Raw genomic sequence first — 18,565 nt, 5'->3', positions numbered from 1 at the left:
ATGGCGGCCGGCAGAGCACCAGAGGAGTGGAAGCAGTGGGCCCAGGAGCAGCAAGCTGCTCTCCTGCGCTGTTTTGCAGATTTCAAGGCTGAGGTGCTGAGCTCTCTGCAGGAAACGAATAAAAAGCTCTCGGAGATTCAGACGACCCAGGATGCTGCCATCCAGGCGTTGCAGGCGCAGGCCACTGAACGAGAGGAGGAGGCCGTGGTCCTCGTGAGTAAGGTGCAGGGGCACGAGGCACTCCACAAGAAGTGGCAAGACCCCTTCGAGGAGCTTGATCACCGCATGAGGTGGAAAAATCTGAGGATCTTGGGCCTTGCGGAGGGGCTGGAGGGGTCGGATCTGACAACCTACGTGGCCACGATTCTGAACTCGCTGGTGGGGGCCGGGTCTTTCCATCTGCCCCTGGTGCTGGAGGGAGCCCACAGGGTACTCGCCAGGAGGCCTAAGGAGAACGAACCCCCGCGTGCGGTGCTGGTGAGGTTCCACCGGTTCAGTGATCGGGAGTGTGTGCTGCGCTGGGCCAAGGTGGTGAAGAGCAGCAATTGGGAGAATGGGGTAGTACGGATCTACCAGGATTTGAGTGCGGAGGTGGCTAAGCGGCGGTCCGGGTTTAATCGGACGAAAGAGGTGCTCTACAAGAGGAAGATAAAGTTTGGAATGTTGCAGCCTGCGCGCCTGTGGGTAACTTATTTGGACCGGCATTATTACTTTGATTCCCTGGAGGAGGTTTGGGCCTTCGTGCGGACGGAGAAACTGGACTCGAACTAGGGGTTGGGGGTTGCGGGGTCGGTTGTAATGCTTTATTGTTGGTTTCTGCTGTTGCCGTGTTCTCTTTTTCGGTACTTTTGGAATTTTGATATAGTTATTTATTGGGGTGTAATTCTGTTTTTTGTTGGAGGGCATTGTTTGAGTTCTGTATCTTGCGGGGAGGGTTGGGGGGCGTTTGTTGTATTCTATATCGGGTTGGGGGTATGGAGTGGGGATGGTATTTGGGAGCTGCGTCAGAAGGGTGTGGTGGGGCAGTGCGAAAGCGCGGGCTTTCCTCTGGTTTCCCGCGTTTCGGGGCTGGGGGTGGAGACGATGATGGGGGGGCGGGGCCTTAACTGGTTCTTCCCCGCGCTGGAGCGGTGCCTGGAGGAGGGACAGGATGGGGGATGATCCCACTTTGGGAGGGGTCGGGTGTTTGGCGGGAGCTTCCGGGGTCAGCAGAAGTTAGCTGACCCACAGAAGTACGATGGAGGCCGGTTCGCAGCTAGGAGGGTTCCTAGCCTTGGGGGGGGGGGGGGGGGGGGGGGGGGGGGGGGGGATGTGTCGTTTGAGGCATCGGAGGTGGTGGCGGATAAGGGGTGTAGGTATGTTATGGTTAGGGGCAGGCTACAAGGAGAGACGGTGGTACGTGCTAGTGTGTATGCCCCAAATTGGGACGATGCGGGCTTTATGAGGCGTATGCTGGGACGGGTCCCGGATCTGTGAGGCCGAGGGCATGGGAGTACTCTTTCTTCTCCCACGTACATAGGTTTTATTCTCGGATAGACTTCTTCGTGGTGAGTAGGGGACTGATTCTGAGAGTGGAGGAGGCCGAGTATTCGGCCATTGCAATCTCCGACCACGCTCCGCATTGGATGGAGTTGGAGATGGGGGAGGTGCGGGACCAGCGCCCGTTATGGCGGTTGGATGTGGGGTTGTTGGCGGAGGAGGTGGTGTGTAGGAGGGTCCGGGCAAGTATTGAGGGGTACCTCGAGGTGAATGATACGGGGGAGGTCCAAGTGGGGATGGTCTGGGAAGCCCTGAAGGCAGTGATTCGTGGGGAGCTGATATCCATCCGGGCACACAGGGAGAGGAGCGAGAGGAGCGAGAGGGATAGACTGGTGGGGAAGATGCTGGAGGTGGTTAGGAGGTACGCAGAGGCACCAGAGGAGGGACTGTTGGGGGAGAGGTGCAGCCTACAGGCTAAATTTGATTTGCTGACCACAAGAAAGGCGGAGGTACAGTGGAGTGACTAGCAGTATCTTGAGCTTTGTGTGGGCACATGGGACTCCGAGAGTGAAGAAGGTTTTCCTGGAGCGAGGGAGGGATAGAGGCGGGCTGGTGCTGCCCAACTTTTTGGGGTACTACTGGGCGGCCAATGTGTCAATGGTGAGTAAATGGGTGATGGAGGGGGGCCTGGGTGCCTTGGCAACGGCGCCGTTACCGCTCTCTCCTAAGAGGTATACCACGAGCCCGGTGGTGGCGGCGACCCTAAGAATCTGGGGACAGTGGAGACGGCATGGGGGGAAAACAGGGGGCTCGATGGAGGCTCCATTAGGTGGAAATCATCGGTTCATCCCGTGGAACACTGATGGGGGATTTAGGGGGTGGCAAAGGGTGGGCATCAGTAAATTGAGGGACCTGTTTATTGGCGGGAGGTTTGCGGGCCTGGAAGATAAATTTGGGCTCCCCCAAGGGAACATGTTCAGATACTTGCAGGTAAAGGCGTTTGCTAGGCGACAGGTAGAGGAGTTCCCTTTGCTGCCCTCGCGGGGGGTGATGGATAGAGTGCTTTCCGGGGTGTGGGTCAGAGAGGGGAAGGTGTCTGACATTTATAAGGTAAATGCAGGAGTTGGAGGAGTCGTCAGTGGAGGAGCTGAAGGCTAAATGGGAGGGGGAACTTGGGGAGCAGACAGAGGACGGGACTTGGGCGGATGTCTTGGAGAGAGTCAACTCTTCCTCCTCATGTGCGAGGCTTAGTCTCATCCAATTTATGGTGCTACACCGGGCCTACATGTCCGGGACTAGGATGAGTAGGTTCTTTGGGGGTGAGGACAGGTGCACCAGGTATTCGGGGAGTCCGGTGAATATTGCCCATATGTTCTGGGCATGCCCGGCACTGGAAGGATTCTGGAAGGGGGTGGCGGGGACGGTGTCGAGGGTGGTTGGATCCAGGGTCAAACCAGGATGGGGACTCGCGATTTTTGGAGTTGCGGTGGAGCCGGGAGTGCAGGAGGAGAAAGAGGCCGGTGTCCTGGCCTTTGCGTCCCTAGTAGCCCGGCGGAGGATCTTGCTGCAGTGGAAGGATGCGAGGCCCCCAAGTGTGGAGACCTGGATCAGTGACATGGCGGGATTTATAAAATTGGAGAGGGTCAAATTTGCCCTGAAAGGATCAATACAAGCGTTCTATAAACAGTGGCAGCCTTTTCTGGACTTCCTGGCTCAAAGATAGGTATCTTGGTCAAGAGCAGCAGTAACTTAACATTGTGTTAATTTAAGTTGTTGTTAATATATTGTGTTGTTCATTGAGGAGGGGCGAATGTTTATGATTGCTATTATTATTGTTAGTATTTTATTATGGTTCGATATTGTTGTATAAATACAAAATTTTTCAATAAAAATTTCTTGGATTAGGCACAGAGGTAGAATTTCCATAAACAGAGTATGACAATAAATTCTAATAGCATCCATTTTTCCTTGACCATTACAACATGCTGTCTCTCCTCAAGCCATTATCAAAGAAAGCTTTTCATCTAACAATACGTCCATTAGGTGGCTCAATGTAAACTGAGTTGGCTGTGTTGTTATAAAAACGCACTTTAGCAATTCAAGATTTGCTGGCAAATGAAAAAAGAACTGTTGATACTAACCTTCAGTTATAACAAGCTTACTGGTGTTAATGAGATCACATGATGTCATTGTAGGCGGTCACCCTATATTGCTCAGCAAAACTGACAGTTTTTGCAAATAAAAACCTGGCACTAAGCGCATCTTCATTGCAGATATTCAAACATTTGCCATTTCCCCTCCTGTAATCTCCTTCCACCTCTGTCCTCTCAGCAGGATTGTGATTATGAATCAGCACCCTCCTGCTTCACACAGCAGCTTGCTGGGTTAGAGTCTGCTTACTTTTAGGACACTATCATTTATGCAAAACATATACTGACAATTTTTATGGTTAGAAACTAAGGCAATAAAACAATTATATTCAAGGATCCAAATTTGAACAAATCCTACATGTTCTGACTTAGTATTCATCCATGTAATAGCCATATTATTTCTGTAGCTACATATAATTACATACAGACTGCAGAGAAAATGCATCTGCCGGAAGGGATTCATACCAAAATATTATTTTGCTCAACCGGTATGGAAGTAATTTTTTGACAGAGTCACAGATCTCCATTATGCATTTCTCACAAGGATTTTCATTTCAATATTATGCTAATTTCACTATGATGTTAATTAAATGGCATGGCCATTTGGAGTCTTTTTGGGTAGAAAACATTCAAATGTTTTATTTAAAAATATCTCAAATGTGAAAATCAAAAAGGTACCAACATAAAATAACTCATTACACTAACATCTTTTGGTGATGAACCGGTGAAACTCATTGCCGCAGAAGGTTGTGGAGGCCAAGTCACCGAGAGTCTTTAAGACAGAGATAGATGGTTTGAATCTCGACCCTGGGTCACTGTCCATGTGGAGTTTGCACATTCTCCTCGTGTCTGCGTGGGTTTCACCTCCACAACCCAAAGATGTGTAGCTTGGGTCGATTGGCCATGCTAAATTGCTTCTTAATTGGAAAAAACATAATTGGGTATTCTGAATTTTAAAAAAGACAGAGATAGATAGATTCTTGATCAATAAGGGGATCAGAGGTTACGGGGAGAAGTCAGGAGAATGGGGATGAAAAACATATCAGCCATGATCAAATGGTGGAGCAGACCCGATGGGCTGACTGGCCTAATTCAGTTCCTGTAATCTTATGATGTGGAGATGCCGGTGTTGGACTGGGGTGAGCACAGTGAGAAGTCTTGCAACACAAGGTTAAAGTCCAGGAGCAATGCTCCGAAAGCAAGTGATTCGAAACAAACCTGTTGGACTTTTACCTGGTGTTGTAAGACTTCTTACTATAATCTCATGGAAAGCTGATTTGACATTCCTAATTAAAGCAGGAGTGTATGTTGATGGTTCGGCCAAATACCCAAAGACCTTCTGTATGGTGAACTGGCCATTGGGTCACAATCTGCTGGGCACCACAGCTTTGCTACAGGGACATCTGCAAGCAAGCTATGAAGTTGGCATACATTCAAATGGGAGACGGTCATCAATGGCCACATTCTTTGGGGATTGAGAGCTTGGAGGAATTTTGGAAGCGGAAAGGAGCAATAGAAATTTCAGGTGGTTGAAAAAAGGACCCACAGGGCAGCACAGTGGCACCATGGTTAGCACGGCTGCCTGTGTCGCCGGGGACCCGGGTTCGATCCTGGCCCCGGGTCACTGTCCGTGTGGAGTTTGCACATTCTCCCAGTGTCTGTTTGGGTCTCACCCCATAACCCAACGATGTGCAGGGTAGGTGGATTGACCACGCTAAATTTCCCCTTAATTGGAAAAGAAAGTGAATTGGGTACTTAAAATTTATTTAAAAAAAGAAAAAAGGGCCCAGACAAAATGACCAGCGAGTCCTGCACCTTCGCAGCCCGCTATCTTCCCCTGCAGCAAACGTGACAGAGTATGCCATGCAAAAGTGGGGCTCCTGAACTACACCATGCAATGTTTAACACAGAGATGACCAAAGTGCAAACCATTTGTCTCACAAGATGGAAGACTGTCAAGTCAAAGCATACTTCAAATTTGTTCATGATATTCCTCTTTTCTTTCCTAATATCAGACAGCATTGTATTTGTCTTTGATTTTTTAATTAAATTTTTTTTTTAAAATTCCAATTAAGGGGTAATTTAGCGTGGCCAATCTCACCTACCCTTCACATCTTTGGGTTGTGGGGGTGAGACCAAGGCAGACGTGGCGAGAATGTGCAAACTCTACACGGACAGTGACCCAGAGCCGGATCAAACCTGGGTCCTTGGCGTTGAGGCAGCAGTGCTAACCACTGTGCCGCCCATAACATTGCATTTGTCAAACTGTCCTGAAACTCAAATAAGCAACAACCATTTTTGTTACATCACTCTGGATTTTTGTCATGGAAACACTGGTATCAAGTATAGGTTTGTGCATGTAGAACGCCTCTGAATATTTCCAAAAAGCATCCAGCCTGCAGCAAAATGATCTTATCTATCAAAACAGTTAACTGGTCTGATGATGATAGAAAAGAAGGCCACCTTTTGTTTCAGATAAGAGGGTGTTGCATGTCAGCAAACTGCAGAGTCATCATCCTGGGAAGCAGAATGTTGTGGGCAGTTACTGGAATGACACTACCAAAAGCTTAATTTTAAAGAGTATGGAACTTGCCAGTAATCACTGGCAAACTATTTCTAAATAAACTTCCGTTAATGACACCACATTAAAATAACGATTGGCATTTATTGCAATGGGAATGGAATATAAAAATATCAAAGTTTTACAGCAGCTGTACAGGGCATTGGTGAGGCCACATCGGGAATACTGTGTACAGTTTTGGTCTCCTGATTTGAAAAAATTAGAATTGTTTTCGAAGCCACACAGATGAGGTTTACGGGACACATTCCTGGATTGTAGGGCTTATCCAGAGAAGAATGGTTGAATATGTCGGGCCGATACCAACTGGAGTTTAGACGAATGAGTAAAGATCTTATTGATCCTCAGAGGACTTGATAGGGTGGACACCAGGAGGATGTTTCTGTTTGTGGGGTAAACTAGAACTAGTTGCACAGTTTTTTAAAAAAGACTGTAATGACGAGATGTGTTTTCTCCCAGAGGGATTGCTTAGTTTGTGAAATTCTCTCACACCTGCTCCTAGGTCCTATGTTCCTATCTTGCCAGCTGGTCATCAGTAATGCCACCTCTAACTGACGCAATAAAGTGCAAAACTGATTCAAACCTGCACATTAAAATCATAGAATAGAATCGCAGAATTAACAAAAAATAGCTGGAAATGGTTTGAAAAGTACAATTGAATGCCTGGATTCATATTGACACTGGGAAACAATTGACTATTACGTAATTTGTAAAATTGTCTGTATTACTATTAGGCCAATTCTTCAATTACTCCTTGATATCCATTGTCCTTATATCTGGAAACTAATTGAAATGCATATGGAATACTCCTTCAAATCAGAAGGCCAAACATTGTCTCCAAAAGTCCAGAATATTAAAGTCAAGAGTATTTCTAGATGGCAAAGTCTGTCATTCAAGTTAAATCTTCATGCAAATGTTATGGCCTTAATTGTGGCAGATTACAATGTGCACACAATACAATTATACAGCATTCTCCAATGTAGGAAAGACTTATTCAACACTGTATTTAAAGTTAGTGAAGCACATTATCATTGCCGTAAAACATCTGACATTTCCCATAGTTAATAAACATTGCCCTATAGACTATAACCATTAACTGGTAAATCTTACTTCGGTTACATTTATATAACACCACTGCCAGTGTTAAGGTCAGGAGTGTGGTTTCATATTACCACAATTTGCGACCATAAATTCAGTAGTTACACAGCATGAATGTGAAGGGAAATGGTTGACAGTTGCTGGCAGCTATCATGTAAACATAGCCTAAATATTGTGTGGTTTGGTCATCAGTGGACCAGTAAACCAGAGAGCCAGGTTCAAATCCCACCATGGCTGATGGTGATGTTTGAATTCAATAAAAATATCTGGAATTAAAAGTTTAATGATGACCATTGTCAATTGCTGTTAAAACCTATCTGGTTCACTAATATTGTTTAGATTTACCTGGTTGTGCCAAATGTGAATCCAGATCCACAACAATGTGGTTGACTGTCAAATGCCCTCTGAAATAGAGGGCAGTTAGGGATGGGCAATAAATGGTTGGCCCAGCCAGCGACACCCACATCCCATAAATGATTTTTTTTTTAAATCTCCAGTATGGAAATTATTAGAGTTATTTCATTTAACAAACCAATAGGAACGTCAGGTTTATAATAGATTATGGGTGCCATGATGGTTAGTAACGTGTTGTGAACTGTTTTAATAATTAGAGTATCCAACCCCTCCTCCACATACATTGGCACTAAGGGGAGGATATCCTGTTTCTCCAACACAAAATGAGTGTTTATACCGTTTAGCCTTGTATTTTTTTTTTATGTTTTAATAAAAAGATATGGTCAGACATGACCTTCCCTTAACAAAACCATGCTGGCTGTTCTCAATTAATCCCTGCCTCTCCAAATGCAGATTAATTCTGTCTCTGAGAATGGCTTCCAATAGTTTCCCCACCACTGAAGTTAGACTGACTGGCCTGTAGTTTACTGGTTTATCCCTTCCTCCTTCTTGAATAACGGTACCATATTGGCTATCCTCCAGCATCTCTCCTGTTATCAGAGAGGAATTGAAAATTATTGCCAGCACCCCAGCTATTTCCTCCCTTGCTTCACTCAACAGTTTGGGATACATTTCATCTGGCCCCGGTGATCTGTCTACTTTTAAGCATGGCAGACCACTCAGAACCTCCTCTCTGCCTATGTTGACATCTTTGATTTTATTAGTCTTGCTCCCAGATTTCTATACCCACACCGTCCCTCTCACGAGTGAACACCAACACAATGTATTAATTTAGAACCCTACCTACATACTCCAGCTCCACACGGAAATTACCAGTGGTCCTTAATGGGCTCTACTCTTTCCCTAGTTATCCCGTTACGCTTAATATACCTGTAGAACTTAGAATTTTCCTTTATTTTATCTGCCAGTATACTTTCATGCCCCTTCTTGCTCTCCTACTTTTCTTAAGTTCCCTTTTTCACATTCTTGAATGCCTCTAGGGCTTCTGCTGTTTTGAACCCACAATATCTACCATAAGGATCCCTTTTTCTCCTTATTCAATGCTGTATATCCCTCAATATCCAGGGGTCACTGGATTGTTTGTCCCACCCTTTTGCTTGATTGGAACATGTTGGCCCCATACTCTCCCGATTTTCTTCCTGAATGCATCCCACAGTTCTGTCACAGATTTACTTAAAAGCGTCTGCTCCCAGTCCACTCAGACCAAATCAGGGAATTTTCACAGTAACTTCATTGCAGTGTCACCGTAAGCCTGCCTGTGACAAAAATAAAGATTCTTATTGTAACTGATCTCTTAAAATCAGTCTTCCCCCAGTTCAGAACTTTGATCTCAGGCCAATCCTTGTCTTTTTCCATAACAATCTTGAATCTAACTGCACTATGATATCTCTCTGAAAAATCCTTCCCCACTGATACTACAACCACTTGTCAGGGGCTGGTTTAGCAGTGGGCTAAACAGCTGACTTGCAATGCAGAACAAGGACAGCAGCGCGGGTTCAATTCTCGTACCAGCCTCCCTGAACAGGTGCTGGAATGTGGCGACCAGGTGCTTTTCTCAGTAACGTCATTGAAGGCTACGTGTGACAATAAGTGATTATTATTATTACTTGCTCGGCTTCCTTACCGAAAATTAAGTTCCAGATCACACCCAATGGTGGATTGGCAATGATCAATGTGTGGGGTTACATAGATAGGGAATGGAGTGCTCCTTTAGCGGATCAGTGCAGACTCGATGGACCAAATGGCCTCTTTCTGCATGCTGGGAGTCTATGGACTGTCATGTTTCCAAGTCAGTGATGATATGTTTACTTATTGGTGACTGAAGTCAGGAGGAGTTTGTTCACTAACTCGGCATTTTCCTTTGCAGCTTGAACTGTAAACGTTACCGTAACGAGTGTACAACCTCCTGCCCCAGCAAACTTACACGGAGAGGACGCCGTCCCCCATGTTGCTGTTGCCGTTGCTGTTGCTCAGGCTTCTACTCCTCCTCCTCCTCCTCGGCCGCTGCTGTTATTCTGCTCTCGGTACTGGGCGCTGCCATGTTGACAGGCCGCCGCGCACGTGATTCCAAGCAGCCAATTAGGGTCGAGCTAGCGGGGTGCGGGAGCGGATCACGTGGTCTCCTGAAGGACCCCCGCTCTGAGGAGGGAGGAGGCCGTGGTGCGCCTGAGTCAGTCAGTGAGTCAGGAAGTCGCGGGTGAGGCTCGGCCCAGCCCACCCATTTGGCTAACATCAGGCGCAGGGTCAAGCCCAGCTTGGATCTAGTACGTCTCATTTGTGGGGGAGCCATGAATTCAATTTGAATTGTTTTTTGGAGCGAGCAAGGAGATGGACCAAGGGCTTGCCCTGCCCACTCTGACCATTGGCTTTGTGGCTCAGTGGAAGGAATATTTTTTTCAAATAAATAAATAAACGGGAAAAGAGGAGGGCGAAGCGAGTCGAGGTGGTCCAGACAGAGGCAGAGCAGCTGTAAGCAGGGAGCAGGCACTGTTGCGAGCTTTAAAACAAAATGAAACAATGCTGAGCAAGTGTGAAAACAGCTGAGGGCACCCATTATTTTTGCAACCTGTGAATGCCAGATATGTTGATAATATATCCATATTTTAAATCATTCTCATCCTTGTCAAGATGAGCTTGTAATTTGGATTGTGGTTCTGGCCTCGCATGGTCTCTTCTCTCCAACTGGCCCACGCAGTCAGTCTTTAAATTCCTATCTCCAGGACTTTGTAATAAAAAAATTAGTCTCGAAGAAACACTTTTTTTTTAAAAAATGTCCTGCTGTGATTTTACTCCTGTGTTGCCCATGGGAGAGCCTAGGAGATTAATCCATGCACTGCAACTCGATGCTGGGTTGTTATTGTTTGACTGCCTAGTTTGTTTATTATCCATGATTGGGTGTGTATTACAAGGCAACAGTACAAAGAGGGGTTTGATGATGTAGAATGCTAAATGTGAAATTCCAGACTTTTCCACATTGTTTGAATCCCTCATTTTCCCACTTTAGGATGTATACTGTTTTCATATCATGCTCCAGTTCATGTTATGTTTGATATGTGTTGTAATTCTTGGAGTTTGTACAGTGAATGCAATTTGATTTGATTTTACTGGTACATTTGAGTATATCTTTTGTTGTGAGCAGACCTTTAAAGTTATCTGAAGGCACATTGACCTTCTGTAATACCATGTACTCTTTTACTGCACCATTTTCTACAACCACTCCTGTAGTTGGCCATTCCCTGTCTGACCTTAGGCTATGAATTAAGTGTAGGCTCCTCATCTGATTTCTTTGATAAATTTTCACACTTTCTTATGTTTTAAATAGAATTAATGTGGAAGATATATGAGATGCTATAGTGGAGCTCTAAGACAAGATACAGGTTGGGTAATTAACCCAGATTGCTGCTCTGTGATAGAACCTCCCCGCAAAATTACTTTCACCATCCTTTATGCAAATGAAACTGAATTTGTGGTGAACATACTGTTCGTGTTAACAATGATGAGTAAACATTCAAATTGTTCTGTTGATTTTAGACCACGATGTATCCTGAAAATCCGCACCAGATCCCAGGAAGGATCAGGTTTCTGATTGAATGCATTGATTGCTTCAGAAACAGCAAACCTTTGCCAGAAGCCCTGTGTTATGTCCCCAAGGAGGTCTTGTATAAGTTTTGGAAAGATTCCACTTTGTCCAGTGCAACACTGGGTCGATCTCAGTACATTGTTTCAGTCTGGCAGTTAGCCTCCCAGCCTCAGCGCAAAAAGCTCTTTGATATTGAGTTAAAGAGAGGAACCTGCATCAAAGCAACAGGAGAAGAATACTGCAACAGCCATGGTCTCTGGGTGAAGCTGAATCAGGTGAATTTCATGCTAGCCATTGGCTGATTTTTGTTTTTAACCATTTTCAATAGAATAATCTTGAAGCCTCATGGCGCCGAGAACCCTGGTTCGATCCCAGCCCGGGTCACTCTCTGTGTGGAGATTGCACATTCACCCTGTGTCTGCGTGGGTCTCACCCCCACGACCCAAAGATGTGTAGGGTAGGTGGATTGGTTATGCTAAATTGCCCCTTATTTGGAAAAAAATAATTAGGTACTCTAAATTTAATTTTTAAAAAGAATAATCTTGAGGTCATGTTTTCTAATACTGTGTCGTGTTCAATTTTGAGATTTTCATTTTTGAAGGGCTTTAGGTTAATAGCAATGTGCTGGACTTCATTTAATGTGTCGAACAATAAACCCAGTGAGTGAGGAAAATATAGTTCTGTTGTCTCTGGCTCATTCAGCTGACTTGGGCACCTCAGGAGTTTGGTGAAACAATAATGATCTCACCACCACACGTAGATAATTTTTTCCTTGGCATTATTAGTCATTTCAGAAATGAATTATATACAGAATAAGAAATGGCGTGTGTAATCAGAAAAGCTGTTGTTGTCCTTTTTGGCTAAGATCAAGCGTTAGCTCAAGTCCAAGATGAGGTGCAATGTCTTTTCTTGTCGGCTTGGATCTTGTATGTCTCACTTGTGGAGACCATGAATTGGCTTCAGTTTGAATTGTTTTTTGGAGCAAGCAATGAGATGGGTAAAGGGCTTGCTCTGTCCACTCCTCGCATTGGCTTTGTAACTTTAACAATGGGGTAACATTTTCAAAATAATAATAATTGCAAAAGCCAGGCCTATGTAGAATCGTAGAATCTACAGTGCAGAAGCAGGCCATTCATCCCATCGAGTCTGCAGCCGCCCTTGGAAAGGGCACCCTGCCCAAGCCCACACATTCACCCTATCCCCATAACCCAATAACCCCATCCAACCTTTAGGACACTAAGGGTAATTTAGGGTAAAATACTAGTTCAACCTCAGCTAAAGAATTGTGCCCAATTCTGGACACCACACTTGAAACAACATGATGGATGTGGAGCGGTTATTTACAGTAGAGATTTGCTAAAATGATTCCAGAGGTTTATAGTATTAAAGTGACCGTACAGTTATGTACTTTTGTCATGAACCGTACGATGCGACGTAGCTATTATGGGATAAAAATGCGCGATTGTGAATTGCGCTTTCACGTATCTGATCGTCAGTCCAGAAGTAAAACACTCGAACACGTCAGTAACGAATATTCGTTTATTTACGGCCGGGACAAATCTCTAAGCAGTCGGGTAACCACCTTCGAGAAGTGCCAAAATCCCAGAATAAGGACGGTATCTTTATACATCTTACAGCTTAGGGGTGGTCCCTTTAAATTCCTAGATACACCTATGATTTGGCAAGGATCCAGAACATGTACATATATGGAATTATTCTTCGAGGTCGGGAGGTTATTTTTGACATAATCATTAGCACAAGTCACTATCAATATTAATACAAAGGTTTTTGTATCCCATGGCCATATGGCTCAACTCACTCTAAAGACAGTCCCCCTTACATTTCAATGTTTATTTGTTCCAACTGGTCAAACGAGCTTAATTATGTTATCTCTGCAATAAAGTAACGGTTCCCATTCATTCCATTCTTTGCCTTTTTGACCTCTCTGCTTTTACAGATACGGGTCAGAACATTAATTAGTACCAATGCCACACTCCCTATATTCCATCCCATAACCTTCTGACATCTTTGCTTTTACAGATGCCGGTCAGACACACTCCCTTTATTTCATCCCTTGACCTGTTGACATCTCGTTCACAGAGCTTTTCAGAACTGTTATATTAACCCTATCAGCGAAGTTCCAAATGAAATCCACTTCTACACGATTAGTTAATTTTTTTTCTCCTTTTTGGCCGGAGCAGACACGATGGGTTGAATGGCCTCTTTCTGCACCGGAATAGAGCAATATTTTATACAATTGAGTACCAAGGATACAGCACTGCAGGTAAAGCACATCTTGAGTGCAGATTAAAAATGTGCTTCTTTTCTACCCTTGCTGGACCAAATTGGCTTCTGCCAGCTATCCTTGTGGTGTCTTACAAATTATGGATGATGATCAGTGTTGTGTAATGAGACCATTGCCATTGGCAGAGATTTATTTGAGAACAATTATAGTGCTGAATCTGAGCGCAGATGTCCAAAGTAGAGTTTGTGCTATTTTTAAATTCATTTACGGGATTTGGGTGTCGCTGGCTAGGCAGCATTGTGTTGTAACTACTTGCATTGAGAAATCTCTCTCATAATTACCTTCAACACTGAAGTTAGGTGGTGGTAATGCTTTCTCTTCTGTTTGTCTATTAGTAAGCAAGATTGATTCAGAACTGGCTCGGTCATAGAAGATGGGGGTAGCAGTGGAAGCATGCTTTTCTGAATGGAGGCTGTGACTAGTGGTGTTCCGCAGGGATCAGTGCTGGGATCTTTGCTGTTTGTAGTATATAAATGACTTGGAGGAAAATGTAACTGGTCTATTTAGTGAGCTTGCGGACAACACAAAGGTTGATGGAGTTGCGGATAGTAATGAGGATTGTCAGAGGATACAGCAGGATATAGATCGGTTGGAGATTTAGGCATAGAAATGGCAGATGGAGTTTAATCCGGACAAATCATAGGATCCCTACAGTGCAGAAGGGGGCCATTCGGCCCATCGAGTCTGCACCGACCCTTCGAAAGAGCACCCTACTTCGACCCAAACTCCTGCCCTATTCCTGCAACCCCACCCTTTAGCATGGCCAATTTGGGACTGTGGGAGGAAACCGGAGCACCCGGAGGAAACCCGCACAGACACTGGGAGAATGTGCAAATGCCACACAGACAGTGATCGAAGGCGGAATCTTGCCTGGCTGCCTGACGCTGTGAGGCAACAGTGCTAACCACAATGCCACCATGCCGCCACACGTGACGTAATGCATTTTAGAAGGTCTAATACAGGTGGGAAGTATACAGTAAATGGCTGAACCTTCAGGAGTATTGACAGGCAGAGGGATCTGGGTGTACAGGTCCACAGATCTCTGAAAGTGACAAAGCAGATGGATAAGGTCGTCAAGAAGGCATATGGCATGCTTGCCTTTATCGGTTGGGGAATTGAGTATAAAAATTGGCAAGTCATGCTGCAGCTGTACAGGGCCTCAGTTGGGCTACAATTGGAATATTGCATAAAATTCTGATCGCCACACTACCAGAAAGATGTGGAGGCTTTGGAGAGGCTACAGAAGAGGTTTACCAGAATGTTGCCTGGTCTGGAGGGGAGTAGCTATGAGGAGGGACAGGTTTCACTGGAATGATTTTGTTTTTGATTTAGAGTACGCAATTAATTTTTCCAATTAAGGGGTAATTTAGTGTGGCCAATACACCTAACTTGCACATCTTTGGGTTGTGGGGGCGAAACCCACGCAAACTGGAGAGTGTGCAACCTCCACGGACAGTGACCCAGGGCCGGGATTGATCCTGGGACCTCGGTGCTGTGAGGTAGCAGTGCTCACCATTGCGCGACCGTGCTACGCTTCACTGGAGTGATGGAGGTTGAGGGACGACCTGATAGAAGTTTACAAGATTGAGTGACATGGACAGAGTGGATGGTCAAAAGCGTTTTCCCAGGATGGAAGGGTCAATTACATGGGGACATAGGTTTAAGGTGTGAGGGGCAAAGTTTAGAGGAGATGTGCACGGCAAGTTTTTTTTTACACCAAGGGTGGTGAGTTCCTGGCACCCACTGCTGGGGGAGGTGGTTGAAGCAGGTATGATAGCGAGTAGGATGGGAATAGAGGAATACAGACCACGAAATGCAGAAGGTTTTAGTTCAGACAGGCATCATGATCGGCGTCGGCTTGGGGGGCTGAAGGGTCCCTTCCTGTGCTTCATTATTTTTTGTGATATATCTCAAAAATTAATCAACAGATTTCATCAAAAATTAGAACTCTGGTGGGGTATGGTCCAAGGAAGAACCGGTTAGTTTTTGATGAGATTCCAGATTCTGGAATTTGTTCTGTAAAGGATCCATTGACATTGGGATATAGGGAAAATTTACTTTTTATTTAGAATATTGTTGATTATTTTAGAATGTGGATTCTTTCAACTGCTGTGGTGGGATTTGTCACAGCTGTCAAAATGTGAGCAAAGTTTTCAGAACAGGTTATTGTATAAGGATTGGCCTGAAGTCTTAATGAGATGGAAGTTCTTAATTTTAAAAATTATATTTACGATTTGTAGACAGGCAAAAACCTCAAGGAAATGTTGTGATACAGTTGAGTTAACACAGCATGTCAGAGGTACTGAGTGCCATTTTCACTTGTCAGAGCTGTAATGTTTTGCTTTGGGATGATGGATCTGTGATCTATTTGAATTATATCTGAATGTCTCAATGATACTTTAGGTGCAAATACAAGAGTACAACAGCAGCTGTCAGGATACAGAAGGCTGGATTCTTCTGTGTAAACAGCCTGAAGGTGGTGAACGACTTGTGCCTGTGGAAACACCCGAAAGACTTCAAAAACAACAGCAGCTTTTTGGCTATGACTACAGACCGTGTACCCGGTAAATTGAAATGCTGTGGTGCAGTATGGGCTTAAAAGTAGCAATAACAAAAATGGTATCTGTGTGTAGAATTACATGTAGCTTCAATAACTTGCATATATAAAGCACGTTTAACATAGAGAACCATCCCAATCTACCCCACAGGGGTGCAATCAAACCAAAAATGTATGCTAGGACAAAGCAGAAGATATTAGGAGGGGTACCCTTAAACTAAGTCAAAGAGTGAGCTATAATAAGAGAGTAACTGGAGGGAAGATGAATTTAGAGTGAAATTCCAAATGATGAGCCTCAATGGCTGAAGATATATCAGCCAGTGGTGGATGCACAGAAGTGAGTATACAAAGAGTGGATTTTTTTTGTGTGTTGTAGGCCTGGAGAGGAAAGGCCATGAATGAATTTGATTTTAAATTTGAGGCTCTGGGGATGGGTGGAGGCAATGGTGTTACTTGGAGGAAATGTGGGTCAGTGAGCACGGGGGCTTTCGACAAGGACAACTGTAAGTTACAGAGAATACAGGTCTGGCAAAGAGAGCAATGAACTTTTCAAATCTGGAGGTAACAAGGGCACGAATAAGGGTTTCTACAACAGATCAGCAGAGGCAGCTGATATTATAGAGATTGAAGTCGTTAGTCTTTGTGCTGGAGGGATGTGGGGTTGGAAGCTTAGCACTCAGTTGAATAGGATGCCGGGATCGTGAGGTATTGAACCCACAGCCTGCTGAGTGAAAATTATGTCTACCAACTTAGCCAAACTGACACTTTGTTGTTGGTTCAATCCTTTTCACTTTTTAAACGTTTTTTCTGATTTTCACACTTGAATCTTCTGCTCTAATTATCTTTTTCTCTGGAGTATGTTTCCATGAGTGAAAAGCATCCAGTATCTCATCTACGGTTCTGTGTGTGCCTTGATATTAAATAAGGCTTGTCAAGAAACTGCGGACAGCCATGACAGCAGAACCTCAGCTTCTCTTTGGCTTGCGCGTCCCTGAATTGTTTCTTGAAGCAGGAATGCTGTCCAATTTCTGACCTACCTAAGACAACAACAATATTGCGAATTGTAATACCCTTAATTCTTCCCCATCTAAGAGAGACAATGCATTCTAAAAGGTACAATTTTAAACAGGGTGCAAGAGCAGGAAAACGTGTAGATTCTTGCGCACACGTTTTTGAAAGTGGCAGTAAAGTTTAACAAAGCACTTAAGCATATGGGATCCTGGGCTAAACAGAGTTATGGTGTGCAAAGGCCAGGCTGTTATATTAAACCTTCCTCAGCGTGCTCTGGTTTCCTTCCATAAGTCCCGAAAGATGTGCTCGTTAGGTGAATAGGGCATTCTGAATTCTCCCTCTGTACCCGAACAGGTGCAGGAGTGTGTCGACTAGGGGATTTTCACAGTAATTTCATTGAAGTGTTAATGTAAGCCTACTTGTGACACTAATAAAGATTATTATAATAATAATCTTTATTGTCACAAGTAGGCTTACCTTAACACTGCAATTAAGGAACTGTGAAAAGCCCCTTATTATTATTGTTATTGAACACAAATTCAGCCCTAATTAATGAATTGCGTCCAGTTCTGTGCACCATACTTGGGAAAGACATTAAGGATTTGGCGATGGTACAGTAGAAATTTACTCAGGATTGCTATTATCTGGATAGATGGCAGAAACTGGGGTTGATTTTTTTTTAGAACAGAGAAGGCAAAGGTGATACCTGATGTGTTCTGAGATGTTTAAAATTATGAAACTTTAGATTCAGAAAATAAAAATAAATCATTTCCAGTGACTGAAGGGTTGATCACCAGTTGGCTCAAATTTAAGGAGATTGCCAAAAGACCCAGAGGCTACATGAAGGAAAGTTTTGTGACACAATAAATGCTCAGAATGTGGAATGCATTGTCTGATAGTGTGGTGGAACAGATTCAATAGTAAGCTTCAAAAAGCAATTACTTGAAGGAGAGAAGTTACTAGAATATTCGAAAGAGCAAGGGTAGTGGAATGAATTGTATGGTTCTTCAAAAGGGCTGCTGCAGCCATAATGATTTGTTTGGCCTACTTCTGTACTATGTGAAAGTAAACTGGGATTGAATCTGTGATATACCTGATTGGTGTGACACAGTGATACCCTGTTCATAAAGAATGAATACTTAATTCTAAAACATCCCCTCTTTTATGGACAATATGTTTTCAATATGCTTTAAGGGCAGGAAATCTGCAAACGGTGACATTGATGTGTTTATCCTTGGCTACGAATTGCATTTGTTCTCAAAATCTCTGAGGGTACTACCCCTCTCCCTTTCAAACCTACCATCAATGCCTTCTCTCTCTACTTTTGAAAAGTACATATTTGCAAGGACAGAGGTTCAAGGGCGTTATTTTTGAAGGGACAGGGTGGATGACT

General features: G+C 44.2%; 2 protein-coding genes across 4 annotated transcripts in view; one reads left to right on the top strand and one right to left on the bottom strand.

Moving 5' to 3' along the window:
- Positions 1-9,803, bottom strand: part of urod (uroporphyrinogen decarboxylase) — a 73,481-nt gene extending 63,678 nt beyond the window's left edge. The window contains exon 1 of the mRNA XM_038794095.1: positions 9,644-9,803. Coding sequence (XP_038650023.1) covers positions 9,644-9,666 — 23 coding nt within the window. The 5' untranslated portion in view covers positions 9,667-9,803. The remainder of the gene's footprint in view (positions 1-9,643) is intronic.
- A 36-nt stretch (positions 9,804-9,839) lies between these two features.
- Positions 9,840-18,565, top strand: part of hectd3 (HECT domain containing 3) — a 72,076-nt gene continuing 63,350 nt past the window's right edge. Inside the window, exons 1-3 of one of the 3 annotated variants that reach the window (XM_038794091.1) lie at positions 9,840-9,983; positions 11,251-11,574; positions 16,008-16,168. In XM_038794091.1, coding sequence (XP_038650019.1) covers positions 11,257-11,574; positions 16,008-16,168 — 479 coding nt within the window. In that variant the 5' untranslated portion in view covers positions 9,840-9,983; positions 11,251-11,256. The other 2 variants (XM_038794094.1, XM_038794092.1) reach the window with 2 other exon arrangements.

Source organism: Scyliorhinus canicula, chromosome 4, assembly GCF_902713615.1.
Source record: "Scyliorhinus canicula chromosome 4, sScyCan1.1, whole genome shotgun sequence".
Taxonomy (NCBI): Eukaryota; Metazoa; Chordata; class Chondrichthyes; order Carcharhiniformes; family Scyliorhinidae; genus Scyliorhinus; species Scyliorhinus canicula.
Note: the sequence above shows the minus strand (reverse complement) of the source record. Positions and strands in the feature narration are given on the sequence as shown.